Source organism: Garra rufa, chromosome 13 (genome assembly GCF_049309525.1).
Source record: "Garra rufa chromosome 13, GarRuf1.0, whole genome shotgun sequence".
In the NCBI taxonomy this organism is placed as follows: Eukaryota; Metazoa; Chordata; class Actinopteri; order Cypriniformes; family Cyprinidae; genus Garra; species Garra rufa.
In genome coordinates this window covers 3,763,825-3,783,991 of record NC_133373.1, presented here as the reverse complement: position 1 = coordinate 3,783,991, position 20,167 = coordinate 3,763,825, and the positions used below count along the sequence as shown (strand labels likewise).

At 38.1% G+C, this 20,167-nt stretch overlaps 4 protein-coding genes across 4 annotated transcripts; 2 read left to right on the top strand and 2 right to left on the bottom strand.

The window, feature by feature from the left end:
- Positions 1-321: 321 nt before the first annotated feature.
- On the top strand, positions 322-3,510 carry LOC141283325 (uncharacterized). The gene has a single exon (XM_073816609.1). The coding sequence runs from the start codon at positions 322-324 to the stop codon at positions 3,508-3,510; it is 3,189 nt and encodes a 1,062-aa protein (XP_073672710.1).
- Positions 3,511-5,784: 2,274 nt separating this feature from the next.
- LOC141283322 (polymeric immunoglobulin receptor-like) lies at positions 5,785-7,678 on the bottom strand. The gene is made up of 6 exons (XM_073816607.1): positions 7,630-7,678; positions 6,972-7,274; positions 6,517-6,843; positions 6,294-6,392; positions 6,118-6,194; positions 5,785-5,901 (listed from the first exon to the last, which is right to left on the bottom strand). The coding sequence occupies exons 1-6, from the start codon at positions 7,676-7,678 to the stop codon at positions 5,785-5,787; spliced, it is 972 nt and encodes a 323-aa protein (XP_073672708.1).
- Positions 7,679-7,794: 116 nt separating this feature from the next.
- On the bottom strand, positions 7,795-8,388 carry LOC141283321 (glycoprotein integral membrane protein 1-like). The gene is made up of 4 exons (XM_073816606.1): positions 8,232-8,388; positions 7,944-8,152; positions 7,893-7,902; positions 7,795-7,811 (listed from the first exon to the last, which is right to left on the bottom strand). Exons 1-4 carry the CDS (start codon positions 8,314-8,316, stop codon positions 7,795-7,797), a joined length of 321 nt encoding a protein of 106 aa, XP_073672707.1. The 5' UTR covers positions 8,317-8,388.
- Positions 8,389-12,671: 4,283 nt separating this feature from the next.
- Positions 12,672-20,167, top strand: ginm1 (glycoprotein integral membrane 1). The gene is made up of 8 exons (XM_073853122.1): positions 12,672-12,809; positions 13,103-13,165; positions 13,270-13,369; positions 14,652-14,809; positions 16,045-16,204; positions 16,284-16,492; positions 17,977-18,140; positions 19,302-20,167. The coding sequence occupies exons 1-8, from the start codon at positions 12,720-12,722 to the stop codon at positions 19,411-19,413; spliced, it is 1,056 nt and encodes a 351-aa protein (XP_073709223.1). The 5' UTR covers positions 12,672-12,719; the 3' UTR covers positions 19,414-20,167.

Below are 20,167 nucleotides of genomic sequence, written 5' to 3'. Positions count from 1 at the left end.
CCTCCTCCGCGGCAGAACAATCCTTCCGCCGCAAAACCCTGGGGTAGGCCGTCTTCTGCTGCAGCTGCAGCTGCGGCCGGGAAACCCCCCAACCCCACCCCCTCCGACTCGAAACGCAAGCGGCCTGCCTGATGTTCACCAGCTGGGGCCGGAGAGCCCGCGTTCGCGAGCCGCAAGCTCTATGGACTCTCTACCTGCCCCGGAGCCTTCGTCCAAAAGACAGAGGCTCTCCCATGGAAGGGCTGGCCACCTTCCACAGCCAGAGTGTTCAGTGGCTGTTATGTGTTATCCCCCCACGTTCAGGGGGTCAGTTGTCAGGGAATGTGCACAAGCACTGTCACCACACAGCACTTTCATTGTTCCCCAGACCAAACAAATAAAGGCTTCGGCCCCAGTGTTCCCCAACACACAAAACACAAAGAACACACTGAAGGAAACGAATCTAATAAATTCGTTTCAGCGAGAGAACATCTCTCCGGTTCCCTGCACGCCGTCCCTAGTCTGTCCGCTAGATGGCGCCATTGCATCACATATGAGCGATCCGGGCGTATTAGCAGCCCAAAGCTGCTCTCCGGTTTGTGTGGGGTCTCTAATGAATCAGGTCGCAGCCTGGCGGTCAGTGTCAGCTCCCGAATGGGTGATTCGTACTATAATGAAGGGGTACAGACTTCAGTTTGCCACAAAGCCCCCTCTTTTCAACGGAGTTATCTCTTCTCACACGGAAGAGAGCTCCGCTCACATTCTGAAAGACGAAATCTCCGCTCTTCTCGAGAAGGGGGCGGTGCAAGTGGTACCACAGCACTCAAGCAGTCAGGGGTTTTACTCCCGTTATTTCCTAGTCCCGAAGAAGGACGGTTCTCTCCGCCCTATTCTGGATCTCAGAGTGTTGAACAAACATCTCAGGAAATACAATTTCAGAATGTTGAGCCACTCCTCTCTTTTAAGATCCGTAAATCACACTGCGTTTTTTACAGTGATCGATCTGAAAGATGCCTTTTTCCACATAAGCATCTATCCTCCACACAGAAAATTCCTTCGTTTCGCCTACCAAGGCGTTTGTTACGAGTTCACAGTTCTTCCTTTCGGGCTCTCACTCAGCCCGAGGACGTTCTGTCTGTGTGTGGAGGCAGGACTCGCTCCGCTGAGAGCAGCGGGACTCAGAATCCTGACGTACATAGACGATTGGCTGATTTTAGCCGATTCGAGAGAGGAAGCGATACAAAGCACTGCCCGTGTGCTCGCTCACATCACAGCGCTCGGCTTCAGAGTGAACGTGAGCAAGAGCAATCTCACTCCTTCGCAGAATGTGATTTTTCTGGGGCTGGAGCTGAACTCTATAACAATGCGCGCACGGCTCTCGCAACAGCGCACTCTCTCTCTTCTGAAATGCCTCTCGCTTTTCAGAGAAGGGGCGAGGGTACAGTATCGCACATGTCTCAGACTACAGGGTCTTATGGCTTCGGCTGTCCATGTCCTGCCTTTAGGCCTGCTGAGAATGAGGGCGTTCATGAAGTGGGTTTTATCTCTTCATCTCAGCCCATTACGCGATCTCTGCCGCTCTGTCTCGGTGACGCGCGCTTGCACTGCAGCGCTGCGCCACTGGAGGAATGTGGAGTTTTACGCTCATGGAACTCCCCTCGGGGCAATCATGATGCGCAAAGTTGTGACGACAGATGCCTCCTTAACAGGGTGGGGTGCCACACAGGAGGGCAGAACAGTGAACGGTGTGTGGCCAAACACACTTCACTCAGCCCACATAAATTATTTGGAGCTCCTCACGGTTTGGAAAGCTCTGAATCACTTTCTGCCCCGCCTGCAAGGGCATCACGTGCTGGTGCGTTGCGACAACACCACAGCCGTGGCTTATATCAACCGTCAAGGGGGGATGCGCTCTTCAAAGCTCCATGCTCTAGCTCACAGGCTGTTAGTATGGAGCAGGCGACACTTCCTGTCGTTACGGGCGACTCACGTCCCAGGCGTTCTGAACAGAGGAGCAGACCTTCTATCGAGGGGGAACCCACTCTATGGGGATTGGCGCCTCCACCCTCAGATAGTGGGGCTACTGTGGAGGAGATTCGGTCAGGCGACCGTCGATCTCTTCGCCTCGCACGAAAACGCCCAGTGCCCTATGTTCTTCTCGCTACGGGACGAGGACGCCCCCCTCGGCGTGGACGCACTGGCCCATCCATGGCCCAAAGTGCTTCTCTACGCATTTCCTCCGCTATCGTTAATAGCGCCCACTCTGGCCAGGGTGAAAGAACGGAGCCTGACGCTCATTCTGATAGCACCCAGATGGCCCAAATCTCCATGGCTGGCACAGATAATTCCTCTTCTGTATGCACAGCCGTGGCCACTCCCGCTACGCACAGACCTCCTGTCTCAAGCGAACGGGGAGATCTACCATCCCCACCCAGACAGGGTGGCTCTATGGGCCTGGCCCGTGAGAGGGCGAACTTAAACACGTTGGGGCTCCCCCCACGTGTTGTCGCTACCATTCAGAATGCCAGAGCCTCCTCCACACGCTCTCTTTACAACTGCAAGTGGCGTGTTTTTGAGCAGTGGTGCGATGAGCGCCAGCTGATAGCGTATCAGTGCTCATTCACTGCTATTTTGAGCTTTTTGCAAGACCTTATCGATGGTGGAAGATCTTTTTCCACTATTAAGGTTTACTTGGCGGCTATCGCCGCATGTCATGTTGGGTTCGATGGCACGACAGTGGGGCAACACCCCCTCATTCGTAGATTTATGAAAGGCGCCCGCCGCTCCCTTCCAGTCACTAAAAAAGTGATTCCAGAATGGGACCTCTCCATGGTGCTGGGGGTCTTGTCTCAATACCCTTTTGAACCGCTGGGAGACATTTCTCTTAAGCTTCTGTCTCTTAAGACAGCTCTGCTCCTGGCACTGGCATCAGCCAAACGTGTCAGTGACTTGCATGCACTCTCAGTCCATTCCTCATGCACTAAATTCTCCATCAATGGAGATAAGGTCTTTCTAAGGCCTAACCCAGCCTTTATGCCAAAATGCTTCCCAGCATTTGCGTGTGAGGTGATTCAGCTTTCCGCTTTTCATCCTCCTCCTTTCTCCTCTTCAGAGGATAAGAGGCTGAACGCTTTATGTCCTGTTCGCTCTTTACGGGTTTACATTGACAGGACCAGCGCTTTCAGAAGGAGCGACCAGCTCTTCATTTCTTGGGCCCCCCCTAACACAGGGAATCCCATTTCTAAGCAACGCCTCTCTCATTGGCTTGTGGAAGCCATCTCCTTGGCATATGAATCTAAGGGAGTGCGTCCTCCAGAGGGCCTCAGAGCTCACTCCACTAGAGGCGTGGCAGCCTCCTGGGCTCTGTTTAACGGGGTTTCCTTGCAGGACATTTGTGCCGCTGCAAGCTGGGCCTCACCACATACATTTGTCAGTTACTACCGGCTGGATGTCACCCAGACCCCGGTAGCTCATTCTGTTTTAGGTGTGGGTTCTTCGTTGGGTTGCGCCCTCGGACCCTTAACACCTTAGGCTTGAGTGGTCCAACTCAGCTTATTCATGTTTCTAAGCAAGTCATCTGCCCCCCCCCCCCCTCCCACATCTTTATTATGTGTGCATATATTATTATTAATATATCAGCATGAGGTGTGTGGCCTTATTATGTGCATGTTACCACAGTTCATTCTTGCACGGCTGGTATTCATGCTCATTATGGGGGTCTGATCCTTGGTGACGTGTCAAGCACCGCCTCTCCAGGTGACCGTCCTCTGGCTTACAGGGCCTCACTGTGGGTGTATTGGGCAACCGGGGAGCTGTCCATATCTCCCATAGGTGGATCTCGAACACGAGATGATGAAAGAGAACAATAGGTTACTGTCGTAACCCCGGTTCTCTGAAACATCGAGTGGAGAGATCCACCAAGTTTGCCCCGCTTGCTGCGAGAAGCGAATATGCTCACTGAGGAAAGGTAGCGCGTGCATTGGTTTTATTCGCCCGGTAAGGGGTGGTCCCTTACCTGCCAGTGGGCACGCGCTCCTGTCTGTCAAGCCAGACTTGGTGCAATTGGATGCTTCTGCAGAGGTCAGGTACGGATGCCCTTCCCATAGGTGGATCTCTCCACTCGATGTTTCAGAGAACCGGGGTTACGACAGTAACCTATTGTTTCTTGCACAGACCGATCATTATGTGTTTTAAGACCTTAATGTATCGTCACGAGCCACAGGGTTTAATTTGGTTTTGTCTGTGTATGTTGTTTTTACTCTTAATGATTTGTTAAACATTGACTGCTATTATATGACTAACAGACTGCAAGAGTTCGAATTAAAAATCTTTGTTTGTGTTCTACTGAAGAAACAAAGTCACCTACATTTTGGATGCCCTGGGGGTAAGCAGATAAACATCAAACTTTCATTTTTGGGTGAACTATCCCTTTAAGATATTTTGGATGAAAACCGAGAGGTATGAAAGACCTCTTCAATAGTCCATCTGCCATCAGTGGTTCAACCATAATTTTAAGAAGTTACACGAATACATTTTGTACGCAAAGAAAACAAAAATACCCACTTTATTCAACAACTCGGCTGTATCCGAAATCGCCCCCTATACCCTATTCACTATTCCCTACTTTAGTCCACTCATACAGTCCACTTGAAGGAGTGAATGAAAACGAGTGAGTGAATTCGGACACTAAGTGCACCGGAAGGACTGCCGCTTTTGCATATTTTGTTTACTGTTCAATAATCATTTGAAATGGGCAGCTCCAGTCACGGAAATTATGTATAAACCCTAGTTAAACAATTTAAGAATCAATTCACAACAAACTTGTACCTGTGTTGTACGCTGCATTACGGCGTAAACGAGCACGTTGTAAAATGAACAGATGGATGATTCAGCTGCAGGCGCCATCTTCTGGTGAGACGTGGGTCAGGAATTCAAGCGGCGCGCGACTCTCACAGTGCATTATGGGTTATCTCTAGCTTTTGAGTGTTCATCGGTTGTACACTCGTTTTTGCGGTGCATTGTGGGATTGAATGAGTGCACTCGAAATCGTCCACTATGGTTTCAAACACCACTTAAAATGGCTGTCCCCTCGAATAGTTCCCTATTTGAGGGTAAAGGGGGAGATTTCGGATACAGCCCTTGGCAATAGTGAAGAGGCCGAAAACAATCTTTACTTGTCCCATTCTTGGTGACCCTCGTTTCAGCCAATAGTTCAGTAAACAGCTGTTTTTTTTTTTATTTGGAATTTACATGACAATAATTAATTATGGTAAGTTTAAGCGATTTTATGTTTAAGCGTTTTTGCTTCGAACATTTACCAGAGATGTTGAGTAAAATATACTTGTTGACATGTGACTCACAAATGCTCATTATTAGATTTACTATACTGCCCTCCAAAGGCAAAGTGCAGTAACTATGCATTTGGTCAAAATTGAGTTAAGGCTTAAAATGGACTTTGTGACAACTGTTTTGTCTTGTGGCAAAGTCTCCTGGTTAAATTTTGTCCCAGAGAAATTAGAGTGTTTCAAAGAAACAATGGTGGAACTTGTTTGACTAGCTGGCGTAAAACTTTAAAGGCATTTTTCTCAGTTTTAGTATTGCTGTAGTTACTGCATTTTGCCTTTGGAGGGCAGTATATTTTACATACAGTTGCAATACAGACACAAATATTTTTTCATTCTTCAGCGGTTACCACTTTGAATCAGGTGGCTTTTTGTACATTTATATTCTCAAAATGCAAGGTTCATAAGCTCTATTGCTAGTTTAGACAGTGAATTCTATGGTTAAATTGAATGAACCCTGTTTTCAAGCATGTTTAGCATTGACATTAACATACTCAGGGAGCTCTAATGTGTCATTCTGTGCATGAGCTGTTGTAGATGAGGTTTTAACACAGACAGCATCAGAACATGACACTTCATCCTGGAGAAAGAGCAAAAAGATTGTGTTTACACCTAGAATGCAAACAGCATTGCATATAAGCATATATGTCAAATGACATTTGACAGTTCATCAGACATTTAACATCTATCAATATGTCATGTTTTGAAAATGATTGTATGTATAATTTCAAGTAACAAGTGATTGTAAATGATAAATTGCTGAAATCAAAGTTGTGCTATTATGGTGTTTGTATACCTTTCCATATCTAGAAGATAATGCCAGAAATGCCAGTAACAGCACTACAGGAAACACAGTCACTAAAATGTAAATATCTGTGGAGAAACACACAGAGCAGTTGACATAACATGTTCATGAGGGAAAAAACATTATAGTAAAGCATATTGTATAATGAAAAGCAAACCAAGACTTACATTGTGGTGTGTGATGGGATTGTTGAAGTGGTGGAAGTTCTTGTGTTTGGTGTGACGGTTGATGTGTTGTTAAACTAATAATATGGACACGTGGTTTCTCTGTTCAGAAGACAATATTTGTCAATGATGATATAACACTGGAACAGCAAAACATACTGTATCATCAAAAGTATTTGAAACAAAGTTAACCGTAATGATACCAACAGAAATAGAAGAAAACTACCTTCAGCATGAAGTACAGTAAGTCTGAAGGAGACTACTTGTAGAGACGAAACAATACACTGATAGACTCCTCGGTCGTCTGTGGTCAGTGCTGATATTTGTAGAGAAAGATTTCCTGGAGTGTTTGGATTGAACAGTTTGACTCTGTTCTTGTAACTCTCAATCTGTTCATTTGGGTAAATTTGCTTATATTTATTTCCAATAAAAAATATCCATTGTATGTGTTCAGGTTTAGCCAGTAGTTCAGTGCAGGAGCAGGGCAGAACCACAGACCCTCCTGAATATCCAGTCACATAAAACATCCAGCTGTTCTGAACCAAATTACACCCTGAAAACATTATACAAATCATTTTTTTAAATATTTATTTTAAACTGCAGTAAAAAAAAAAGCTTTGCTAAAATAATTTAAAATTTGTTAAAATGTAAAGATATTGTGTTGTCCAAATTTTCACGTACCTTTAACTTCTAAGCGAACATATGTAAAAGTATTTGGTTCAGTCTTACAGCTGTAGTAGCCCTGGTCATTCATTCTGAGGTCAGAAATGAGAAGAGACAGATTTGTTGGAGAACGTTCATGAAACAGCACACTTCTGCCACTGTATTTCTCATCTTCAAATACTGGAATCCATTGATTTCCCTTCGCAAACTCCCAGGTAAATGTTGTAGACTGAGGATCAGCACAGGAGCAGGGCAGCACAACTGAACCACCTGTGTATCCTGTTACTATTACTGTCGGCTTCTCATCTGACACAACACAGCCTGCAATAGAGTTTATTTATAATAACCAGGAAGAGTAAAAGCTGAAAAGATCCCTTCTTGTCATTTTGTTGTTGCTTTTTTCAAACAGAGAGCCACCTTTCTGATTAATCACAAAACAGCTAAAATGTCCATTTTATCTTCATTTGGATCAAACATGCATTTCAGTTTGAATGTCTCTTAAATTGCAAAGCTATGCCGATCTAAACACAGTCTGTATTAATAAAAAATAAAATTATCGATACCGGCCATCAAACTATTATTATTATTAATAATGATTATTTGTACAGTTTTAAACTAGATCTATATAACTGATCTCACATTGACTTCTCTTAAATAAATCAAAATCTAAACTCACCTGTGGTGAAATGAAGCATAAGGAAGAAAAGATAAAAACGGTCCCTCATGGTTGGTTTCTCTCAGTCTGTCAGAAGTGTCTTAATTCTTTGTTTCCCTTAACTGGTACTTCTTAGAAACTACCGCTTCCTGTTTCTTTTCTTACTGTAACCTAATGCATCTTTTCCTATTTGTGACCCTGGACTACAAAACCAGTTATAAGGGTCTTTTTTAATTGAGATTTATACACACCTCTTTAAAAAAAAAAAACATTACAAATCTTACTGATCCCAAGCTTTTGAAAGACAGCATATGTTGCAATACACAGTCACTTACACTGTAGGAGGACATGGACCCACTTAGAGGAGGCTCAAGCAGCAAGGAATCTGAAGTCCTTTCCTCTTCCTCTCTGGACTTGTACAGGGTTTCAGGGTCCATCCGCAAGGGTGTTTCAGGAAGTTTCCCCGGAGCGGCGATCTCCTCCTGAGTGGTCTCTGCATGTTTGAGGAGATAGTGGCTGGTGGTGTTAAGCACTTGGTCTTCAACTGTAAAGACAGAAAATTACTCACTGAAACCTTTCCAGTTAAAACATCGAACGAGAGGCATTTGACTCCACAAATCTACCTGTATGAGGTATGGACGCATTAGTCACAAAGACATCGCTCTCTCTTGGGATGCCTGAGAACTTGCTTCTTGATGAAGAGTGCATCCTGATCACCTGCGAGATGATCTCAAAGCTCTGGTTCCACAGGATCTCCACCTCATATGCGTTTGGCTGCTGGACTTTGGATTAAAGCTGGGTCATTCCGTGTCAAAAGATAGATATTTATAGATATGAAAGCCAAAATATTAAATGTCATTGATGAATATTTACTGAGTTATCCACTATTTTGTAGAGGGAGGTCAAAACGACAATTTTCACCTTAGATTTAGAGTCAAGTTACAGGGGGGTAAAAATGACTTCAGAAAGATTGCAACATCATTATCTTACTTTTAGACAGAGATTGGTAGCTCTATTAGTAAAATCTGTTGACTTTAGCAATCTTTGTTGCATTATGTGCCAATGGTGGCCAATCAAAAATGGGGAAATGGCACTTTTCAAGTTTTACTCGAAAGTTTGCATGCTTGTAACTCAAGAAGTATTAAAGATATTTAAATTCCCTTTTAGATATCGGGTCGTAACAAACTTTTCTTTTGGCATCTTTATTTTTAATGCTTTATGAGATTCGGTTCCAGAGATATTTAAATTTCAATATGGCTCCAGGATAAATCGTTACAATTTACACATTTTCAGTGGTCAAAAACCAATTATGGGTCAGTTTAAAAAAATATAATTCTTTTTTTCTTTTAAAGATGAATGTCTGAAGAACAAATAATGTTAAAACTAGAGATGCATTTTGTTACTTTCCGTCAAGAAACTGCTTTGAATATGCCATAAATATGATTTTTCCAAGGTTTGTGTGCCTATAACTCTAGCAGTGTTAAAGATATCACAATATGATTTTAGATTCCAGTTCTTCATAAACATTGCTTTTACAGTCTTAATTTTCAAGGCCCTACATTGTTTAGTCCCAGAGATATGGGCATCTCAAAGTGGCTCCATGTGCAAATTGTTGAATTTTACCTATTTTCAGTGGTTGAAAACTAAATGTTGGTCACTTTGTATATAGCTGATACTTATTTTATTTAAATAACAATGTCTGAAGAAGAAATTTCCTTCTATCAAAACAATTGCAAACATACCAGTTTGAGTCTCATAAATATTATTTTTCCAAAATGTGTGTGCCTGTAACTCAAGTAATATTAAAGTTATCTTAATATGACTTTAAATTCTGGTTCTTAAGAAACTTTTCTTTTGGAATCTTAATTTTTAAGGCCCTGTATGGTTTAATCCCAGAAATATCAAGATCTCAGTGGAGCCCCAAATTTAGTATCCTACAGTAGTATCCTTCAGCTGTCAGTCATCCTTTTTAGAGTAACGATTAATACCTTTTCATCTGCCAGCTGGAATATTTAATATTGCCTTTAAAGTTGTTCAAATTAGTTCTTAGCAATGCATATTACTAATCAGATTTTACTTTGTGATATATTTACGGTAGAAAATTTAAAAAATATCTTCATGGAATATGATCTTTACTTAACATCCTAATGATTTTTGGCATATAAATTGTGTTTAATGCAATGTAGGCATCATAACAAAGTTTGTGTATACATTATTATGATATTATACACTCAATTTAATAGGCCAGGTTTAAAAGGCAGCGCTCAGTATTATACAATATGTAACTGTTTCAATCATCTCTATCCACCAGGAGGTCTTCGGAGCTCTGTAAAGCCAGGTTTACACTGATCTTTGCTGGAAAGTTCTATGTGAAAATCAGTGAACTGCAATTGACATTACATGTTTCACGCTGCCACAAGCAAGATATGATTGTCTTGAAGTGGCAGAAGTGAAAATATGCAGATGAAATGAAAAACACTTCATTTCTGGGAACAAATGCTCATCGTGCTCAAACACATGCAACACATACAGTGCCTTGCGAAACTATCCATACCCCTTAAATTTCATCACATTTTGTTATGTTGCTGCCTCATGTTAAACTGCTTTAAATGATTTTTTGTCCACATCAATCTACACTCGACACATTATAATGGCAAAGCAAAAAAACAGCTTTTTAACATCGTTGTTATTAAAAATGAAAAACCTAAATTATTCCATTGCATAAGTATTCATACTCTCATCTGACACAGTTGAAATTCATATCATTTGTAGATGTAACTACACTTCAAGGGAAGTTAATCTGTGGCAAATTCACTTCAATTGGTTGAAAAGGCTGAAAATACATATCAGAGCAAAAACCAAGCCCTGAGGTAAAAAAAAAAAAAAACTGTCTGTAGAAATCAGAGACAGGATTGCATCAAGCCACAGATCTGGGGAAGAGTTCAGAAAAAAATCTGTTGGATTGAAACTGAACAATTGATGAAGAATGGCTTTGGCTGGAGTGGTGACCAAGAACCTGATGGCCACTCTAGTTGAGCTCCATGATCATATATGTGACCCTGGACCACAAAACCAGTCATAAGGTTAAATTTGACAAAACTGAGATTTATACATCATATGAACGCTATAAGCTTTCTATTGATGTATGGTTTGTTAGGATAGGACAATATTTGGCTGAGATACATCTATTTGAAATCTGAAATCTGAGGATGCAAAAAAATCAAAAAGACTGAGAAAATCACCTTTAAAGTTGTCCAAATTAGGTTCTTAACAATGCATATTACAAATCATAAATTACATTTTGATATGTTTACAGTAGGAATTTTACAAAAAATCTTCATGGAACATGAACTTTACTTAATTTCTTAATGATTTTTGGCATAAAAGAAAAATCAAAAATTTTGACCCATGCAATGTATTTTTGGCTATTGCTACAAATATACCCCAGCGACTTAAGACTGGTTTTGTGGTCCAGGGTCACATATGTCCTACACAAGGGCAAACATCACTGCAATACTTCACCAATCTGGACCTTAATGGTGTTGTGGCAAGATTCAATCCTCTCCTCAGTGAAGACACGTGAAAAAACATTGGAATTGGCAAAGGCCTGTTATACTGTGAGAAACAAGATTCTCTGTCCTGATGAACCTCAATTCAAAGCATCATGTTTGAAGGCAACCAGACACTTCTCATAACCTGCAGAGTACCATCCCAAAAGGCTGTAGTAAAAGTAAAGCTCAATGCACCAAAATATTGAGAGAGACTTAATGAAAACCCAGAGCAGGGGCAAAAGGTTCACCTTCCAACAGGACAATGACCCTAAACACACAGCAAGAGTGACTTATAGACAACTCTGTGAATGTGCTTGAGTGGTCCAGCCAGAGCCTGGTCTTAATTTGCAGAATATATTTTGCAAAGTTAAATTTTATGGGATAAAAATCACTTTGACATTTTGTAGCCTGTATGTTCTTTTTTTAATATAATAAAAATGTAAATAAACACTACCTGTTAAAAGATTTTTAATGTTTTCTAAAGAAGTTTCTTCTGCTTACCAAGCATGCATTTATTTGATCCAAAGTACAGCAAAAACTGTACAATTTTGAAATATTTTTTACTATTTAAAATAACTACTTTCTATTTGAATATATTTTAAAATGTAATTCATTCCTGTGATTTCAAAGCTGATTTTTTAGCATCACATGATCCTTCAGAGATCATTCTGATATTCTGATTTGCTTCATTTATTATTATTATTATGTTGAAAAAGCTGTGTAGATTTTTTCAGGTTTCTTTGATGAATAAAAAGTTCCGAAAAACAGCATTTGTCTGAAATAGAAATCTTTTGTAACATTATAAATGTCTTTATCATTACTTTATGATAAATTTAAAGCATCCTTGCTAAAGAAATGTATTGATTTCTATCATTTATTTCCTAATTAAAAAAGTACTCAACTGTTTTAAATATTGATAATAATAAGATTTTTTTCTTGAACAGCAAATCAGCATATTAGAATGATTTTAGAAAGATCATGACTTGAGTAAAGATGCTGAAAATTCAGTTTTGATTACAGGAATAAATTACATTTTAGAAAAAAAAAAATCAAATAGAAAGCAGTTATTTTAAATAGTAAAAATATTTCTGAATTTGACTGTTTTTGCTTTATTTGAATCAAATAAATGCAGGCTTGGTGAGCAGAAGAGACGTCTTTAAAAAACATTAAAAAACTTACTATTCAAAAACTTTGACTGGTAGTGTAAATATATATATATGTCCCATGTTTGTTGCTTGACTATTTAAACTACACATTAACTCTGTATTATAGTTTTAATCAATAAAATTGCTTTTAATTAAAAAATGAATTGAAATGTCGTAACAGTGAAAGCGCAAAACTGTATGCCTTACCTAAATAACTATTCAAAGGGATTCATCTGACAAAAAAAGGACTAAAAATGTATAATTATATTAAGCTTCCTGTAGTACTCCTAATATCCAATAGGTGGCTCAAAACTCTCAACAACAAAACTACGTTACGTCAAATTACGTAATGACGCGCAGAGCGTCATGCGCGCATTTTAATTCACGTATTGTTGATATCTAGCGTTGTTAAAAAATGGCGTCTAAATGGAAAATACATTTATCGGTGGTTTATTTAAGCATCTTGTGTGTCCTGGCAAATGCACAGTCGAAACAAATAGCCACGGTGGGTGACATTACATATATTATGAAGTAGTTTAATGTCTTTCTGATCCATTCACGTGTAACGTTAGCAGTATACACAGTCTTAGCATAGATATATCCGCCAAGTGAATATACATTTATTTGTTTTTTTTAAGACGCTTACACTATGTTATGATTGACACCTTTAAAGAAATCGTCGGTTTAATATTCACGGTTCACGGTTCACGAAAACCTCAGCTCAGGAGGACAGTCAAGTCAGAATCATGTAAACAATATGTTCGTCAATATTGTGTCTGTGGTTTGTTTGTTTGACAGGGAACGGTTGTGTTAAATGTGACAGCGGTTAGTGAAACTAACCAGACTAAATACAGTGTACAGGTAAGATAATAACTCGTGGAATAATTACACTAGTCATTTTGGAAATGGTGTATTGTTTTGTAAAGGATTGGTTGTTTAAAATGATGTCTCATCCCTTCTTTCAGCTAAATTTAAATGTAGGTGTTTTGGACAATGAAACATTCATTAATGGAGCTCCTCTCAAGCCTTCAGGAGTCACAAGAATGACATGTCCTGCTCTATTGTGTATGTATGTTTGTTTTCTTTCTTTTCTAAATGTGTTAGTTAAATTTATTCCTGCGTTTTAACGTCTGATGAACTAACAATGAAAAATACATTATGATATTTCATGTTCATTTCCACGTTTGTGACCCTGGACCACAGAAATCAAGATTTATGTTTCATCTGGAAGCTGAATAAATAAGCTTCCCATTGATGTATGGCTTGTTAGGATAAATCTAAATATTTGGCTGAGATACAGCTATTTGAAAATCTGAAATTTGAGGGTGCAAAAAAATCAAAATACTAAGAAAATGGGCTTTAAAGTTGTCCAAATGAAGTTCTTAGCAATGCATACTACTAATCAAAAATTAAGTTTAGGTATATTTACAGTAGGACATTTACAAAATATCTTCATTGGAACATGATTTTTACTTAATATCCTAATGATTTTTGAACCAAACAGAACTTGAACCTGGTTATTGCTGCTAAAAATGATCAATTACTGTCGTGTTTTGGGCTGTACTAATCAATCAGACCGGGAAAAACATTTGGAGTTCTATAGTCTGTCAAAAGTTATAACAAATCAAGGAGAAGAGTGCAAAAAACTGTCTGAGCACTGCAGCAAAAAGGCGTTTATGGTTGGCCAAACTGAGGTTTTCCAAGGCAAATATCTTGTCAACATTCATGTTTGTTCTGATTGTTTCCGTAGGTGAAATATTAGACTAATATTTTAATGAATACTGCTCATACCTATCTTTACCACCTATTAACTTTACTTTAATTTGTCAAACTATTGCGCTCTTTCCTGCTTACTAAGTCCTTCTCTATGTGATTTGGCAGCTTCCACACATTTTATTAATGGCCTTTACAGCATAAATTAGCAGAACAACGTATTCAGTAGTACTTTAAGCATGCAATGTTGTTTACATGCGAGTATCTCCAATATGTCCGTGCATCCGGGTAACTGACCAAATCATAATGCAAGTGCAAACCTTCTATAATCCACAAGTAATCCATAAGACTCCAGTTTGTTGTTTAGTAGTTTATGAGTCTTGTTTCCATTGTTTTCAGTTTTTAAATGGTCATGGATTAATATGATGTTTTTATCAGCTGTTTGAACTCATTCACTTCAGAGGATCCATTGGTGTGCAAGTGTTGCAATGCTAAATTTTTACAAAACTGTTCTGATGAAGAAACAAACTCCATATCTTGGATGGCTTAAGAGTGATTACATTTGAATTTTGGGTGAAAGCTGTAAGCAACAGAAAGTTATTGTAAAATGTTCCTTTTTTCTTTGATTTGGCAGTGGATGGCTCTAATGTGAGCTCTAGTAATCCAGCGGATGGGTTGGTCAGCAGTGAGCTGAGGCTGATGGCGACACAGTCATATGTTCAGAGTGTTGCTGGAAAGCAGCTTCTGTTACTCTTCCTAAATCAGGAGATAATCCAGCTGGCAGATGAAAAGGTAATAATCATTACTCTATAAATGATGACTGACAGCTGAAGAATACTAGCATACTAAATATGGAGCTCCACTGTGATCTCAATATCAATATCTCTGGGATTAAACCATACAGGGCCTTAAAAATTAAGATTCCAAAAGAAAAGTTTCTTAAGAACCAAAATGTAAAGTCATATTAAGATAACTTTAATATTACTTAAGTTACAGGCACACACATTTTGGAAAAAGAATATTTATGAATTGTTTTGATAGAAAAAATAAGATACAATTCTTATTTCAACATTATTTCTTCTTCAGACATAAATAAAAATAAGTATCAGCTGTATACAGAGTGACCAACATTTGGTTTTCTATCACTGAAAATGGGTAAAATTCAACAATTTGGACATGGACCCTCATTTAGGTCCCCATATCTCTAGGACTAAACAATGTAGAGCCTTGGAAATTAAGACTGTAAAGGGAATGTATATGAATAACTATAATCTAAAATCATATTTTGATATTTTTAATGCTGCTTGAGTTATAGGCACTCAAACCTTGGAAAAAGCACATTTATGGCACGCGGGTACACAATGCAGTTGTCTTGACCGAAAGAAACAAGATTAATCTATAGTTTTAACATAATTTTTTTCTTCAGACATTCGTTTTTAAAAGAAAAAAGTATTATATTTTTTTCAAACTGACCCACATTTGGTTTTTGACCACTGAAAATGTGTAAATTGTAACGATTTATCCTGGAGCCATATTGAAATTCCAATATCTCTGAAACCGAATCTCATAAAGCGTTAAAAATAAAGATGCCAAAAGGAAAGTTTGTTAAGACCCGATATCTAAAAGGGAATTTAAATATATTTAATACTTCTTGAGTTATAAGCATGCAAACTTTAGAGAAAAACTTGAAAAGTGCTGTTTCCCCATTTTTGATTGGCCACCATTGGCACATAATGCAACAAAGATTGCTAAAGTCAACAGATTTTACTAATAGAGCTACCAATCTCTGTCTAAAAGTAAGATAATGATGTTGCAATCTTTCTGAAGTCATTTTTACCCCCCTGTAACTTGACTCTAAATCTAAGGTGAAAATTGCCATTTTGTCCATTTTGACAAAATCGTGGATTACTCAGTAAATATTCATCAGTAACATTTAATATTTTGGCTTTCATCACTATAAATATCTATCTTTTGATGTGGAATGACCCAGCTTTAATCCAAAGTACTTAATGTCATACATTTTGTAGGTCCAGCAGCCAAACACATATGAGGTGGAGATCCTGTGGAACCAGAGCTTTGAGATCATCTCGCAGGTGATCAGGATGCACTCTTCATCAAGAAGCAAGTTCTCAGGCATCCCAAGAGAGAGCGATGTCTTTGTGACTAATGCGTCCATACCTCATACAGGTAGATTTGTGGAGTAAAATGCCTCTCGTTCGATGTTTTAACTGGAAAGGTTTCAGTGAGTAATTTTCTGTCTTTACAGTTGAAGACCAAGTGCTTAACACCACCAGCCACTATCTCCTCAAACATGCAGAGACCACTCAGGAGGAGATCGCCGCTCCGGGGAAACTTCCTGAAACACCCTTGCGGATGGACCCTGAAACCCTGTACAAGTCCAGAGAGGAAGAGGAAAGGACTTCAGATTCCTTGCTGCTTGAGCCTCCCCTAAGTGGGTCCATGTCCTCCTACAGTGTAAGTGACTGTGTACTGCAACATATGCTGTCTTTCAAAAGCTTGGGATCAGTAAGATTTGTAATGTTTTTTTAAAGAAGTCTTTCAAGGCTGCATTTATTTGATCAAAAAAAAAAAAAGAAAAAACTGTAATGTTGTGAAAACTGTTGCCATTTGAAATACCAGCTTTGTGTTTAATGTACTTTAAAATCTAATTTATTCCTGTGATGCAACGCTGAATTTTCAGCATCATTGTCTGATCCTTCAGAAATCATTCTAAAATGCTGATTTATTATCAATGTTGCAAACACCTGAGATTCTTTTTCAGGATTTGTTTTTTTGATGAATAAAAAGTTAAAAAGAACCAACATTTGAATTTTTTTCTAACAATATAAGACTTTACTATATCTTTTTTCATCAACAGAAATAAAAGCTGAATAAAAGTATTAATTAATTAATTTATTTTTAAAAAGAAGACGATTTAATGACCCTAGAGTTTTGAACAATAGTGTATGTTGTTAGAAAGGATTTCCATTTTAAATAAATGCTGTGCTTTTTAAGATTTTATTCATCAAATAATCCTGAAAAATGTATCGCAGGTTTAAAAGATATTAAGCTATTTCCAACATGGATAATAAATCGGCATATTAGAATGATTTCTGAAGGATCATGTGACACTGAAGACTGGAGTAATGATGCTGAAAATTCAGCTTTGCATCACAGAAATAAATGAGATTTTAAAGTATATTAAAATAGAAAAATATTATTTTAAATTCCAGTAATATTTCACAATATTACTATGTTTTTGATCAAATAAATGTTGCCTTTATGTGCAGAAGAGACATCTTTTATATAGTATAGCATTTTATATAATATATTTAACTATAACACAATATACTATGTAAAAGGAGTCTATGAAATATAAAAAAATAAAAACAAAAATAATCTAATTATTTAATTATATTAATTATAATCATAAATAATAAATATATTTTAAAAATAATATAAAGACATTTATGTGGTTACAAAATAATCTTTTTTTGGAACTTTGTATTCAGTAAAGAATCTAGAAAAAAGTCAAGTTTCCACAAAAATATTAAGCAGCATATCTGTTTTCAATATTAATGTTAATAAATGTTGCTTGAACAGCAAATCAGCATATTAGAATGATCATGTGACACTGAAGACTGGAGTAATGATGCTGACACTTCAGCATCGCTATTACGGGAATACATTTTAAAATATATTCAAATAGAAGAGTTATTTTAAATTGTAAATTTTTTTTTTGCAGTTTTTCTTTTTTTTTTTTTTACTGTTATTTATTAAATAAATGCAGCTTTGATGAGCACATGAGACCTACAACATAGTAAAAAAACATACTGTCCCCAATTTTTTAAATGTGTATATAATTAAGAATGCAATTTAATGTATACATGTATAATGTTACTCAGGATATCCTTAATTTCCTAATTTTCCTCATGTCATTTTATTGTGTTTGTGTGCAGGTGGCGTGTCAGTGGGTCGAAGGACTGAGAGATAAACTGAGGCGCTTCTGGTCTGATTCTGTCCCGCTCTTCTTATTGATCATGTGGGTGGTGGTGGTTGGTGTTGCAGGTTCAGCTGTCATCATTAAGATCCTGGATTTTGTGTTTCCATCCTGTGAACAAAGGTACAACCCTGCACCACCCTGTTAATGTGCTTCTCAACAGGCCCTGTATTAAATGCATGGCTATTTGGTACTACAGACATAAACGCAGTGGCATACAGCTGTTTAAATAATACATTATATTGCCAAAAGTACTGCCAAAACAGGTTTAACTACTTTAGTCATTTCCATGAGTACAAATCTTAATATTTAAGCATATAATGATATTTTAGGAAATTGTGTGCTTCTAATTGTATAGCAACAGTTTGAACACAACCCTTTATATTCTAACATGACAGTGCATCTGTGTATAAAGCAAGGTTCAAACAGAAATGATTGAAAGAACTTGACTGTTTTGCATAAAGCAAAGTCCTAATCCCAGTTAAACACCTCTGGTGTGACTTTAAATGCAGACCTTGAGCCAAAAACTCATCACCAAACACCAATGACTTGTACATACGGGTATAGTCATTTTAGACCAAAATGGTTGCAACAAAGATGGAAATACAATTTTTAAATGCATGAATTATGCTTTTGTCTTTGTTGCCACAGTTTTGAAGTGCCTTTTTCTGTTTTAAAGAAGGAGGTGTCCCAATACTTTTGTCTATATAGTGTATGTACAAGTCATTGGTGGCTCAAGGTCTGCATTTAAAGTCACACCAGAGTGGTTCAACTGGGATTAGGATTTGGCTTTATACAGACAAGTCAAGTTTTGCCACACTGACTGAGCAATCATTTCTCTATGAACCTTGCCTTATACACAGAGGCATTGTCATGTTGGAATAGAAAGGGTTCTGTTCAAACTGCTCTAAAATTAGAAGCAAACAATTCTCTAGAATATCATTATATGCTTAAACATTAAGGCCCGGTTTCACAGACAGGGCTTAGATTAAGCCAGGATTAGCCCATAGTTCAATTAGGGCATTTAAGTCATTTTATAAACCTGCTTAGAAAAAAAACTTTACTGGTGTGCATCTTAAGACAAAATATATTTTTAGATCAGTCAGAGCAAGTTTCTTTTAGTTGAAACAGCTCAGACTTGCATTTTAGTCTAGGACTAGGCTTAAGCCTTGTTTGTGAAATCGGAGGCATGATGTGCACTCATGGAAATGACTAAAGTAGTCAAACCTGTTCATTAGAAGGTAGAATACAGTGTAAATCATGTTTCTTTTCTGTCTTTCTTAGGGGAATCTTTCATCTGAATCCAGAGACTCTGATGCCCGATGATGAAAAGCAAAGCCTAATAGAGAACATGGAAGGACAAACGACAGAAAAAAGCATTTTGATAGAAAAGTGACGGATGCGTTCTCATCGGGTTGGTTACGTGGCTTTATTTGGTCGACAGTACCAATGATTTCAATGTAGCACTTTAAAAGAAAAAAAAAGATTCCCTGACATTTCCTAATGAAACAGATTTCTATTTTCACATCTGTGTCGGTTTAACAGCATAATCAGCTTTTATATTTTCACTACGTTTTGAGGTGCACGCATTTAAAGTTCCTAAAACGTCCCTGCCTTTTTCCCACTAAAGTGGTTGTTTTATGGTAACACTAGGAATGGCTATTGCCTGTTGTATGAAAGTGACATTATAATGGGTATAGCACCAAAAAAAATGGACAAAAAAAAAATCCATTTAGGTTAATGTGAAAAACCAGCAAAATATCTTTAACCAATTTTTCAACTGTCCACATTATTTAAATGGATTATTTCTTATTTCTCTATTTTTAAATGGCTTGTATGAAACTCTACGTTGCTTAATGTTGTTTATTGTTAATATTCATGTTGCTTCAGGTATTGCCTGTTATGTTAAGCATGCACGCCAGCAATACATTTCAACTTTGACTTGCATTAAATGAATGAACTGAAATGAAAACTTGTACACTTCAGCCTGAGCAGTCTGTTAAAAGTATTCCCCTTTGCATTTACAACATTTCAAGCATACATTTCATTGTAGCCTTGTAAATGGCTGTTAATAAACCAGTCATTTTCTGTGTTATGTTAAGTGTTATGACTTGTTTTTCTTCACATGTGAGTAAATGCTGCAGAAATGA

Coding starts and splice junctions, on each gene's coding strand:
- LOC141283325 (XM_073816609.1), top strand. CDS start 322: ATGTGCACAAGCACTGTCACCACACAGCACTTTCATTGTTCCCCAGAC.
- LOC141283321 (XM_073816606.1), bottom strand. CDS start 8,316: ATGCACTCTTCATCAAGAAGCAAGTTCTCAGGCATCCCAAGAGAGAGC. Junction 8,153..8,231: donor TGCGTCCATACCTCATACAG/GTAGATTTGTGG, acceptor CTGTCTTTACAG/TTGAAGACCAAGTGCTTAAC.
- ginm1 (XM_073853122.1), top strand. CDS start 12,720: ATGGCGTCTAAATGGAAAATACATTTATCGGTGGTTTATTTAAGCATC. Junction 14,810..16,044: donor TCCAGCTGGCAGATGAAAAG/GTAATAATCATT, acceptor TACATTTTGTAG/GTCCAGCAGCCAAACACATA. Junction 18,141..19,301: donor TTTCCATCCTGTGAACAAAG/GTACAACCCTGC, acceptor TGTCTTTCTTAG/GGGAATCTTTCATCTGAATC.
- LOC141283322 (XM_073816607.1), bottom strand. CDS start 7,678: ATGAGGGACCGTTTTTATCTTTTCTTCCTTATGCTTCATTTCACCACA. Junction 6,844..6,971: donor TGTTCGCTTAGAAGTTAAAG/GTACGTGAAAAT, acceptor TAATGTTTTCAG/GGTGTAATTTGGTTCAGAAC. Junction 6,195..6,293: donor ATCCCATCACACACCACAAT/GTAAGTCTTGGT, acceptor GTTTCTCCACAG/ATATTTACATTTTAGTGACT.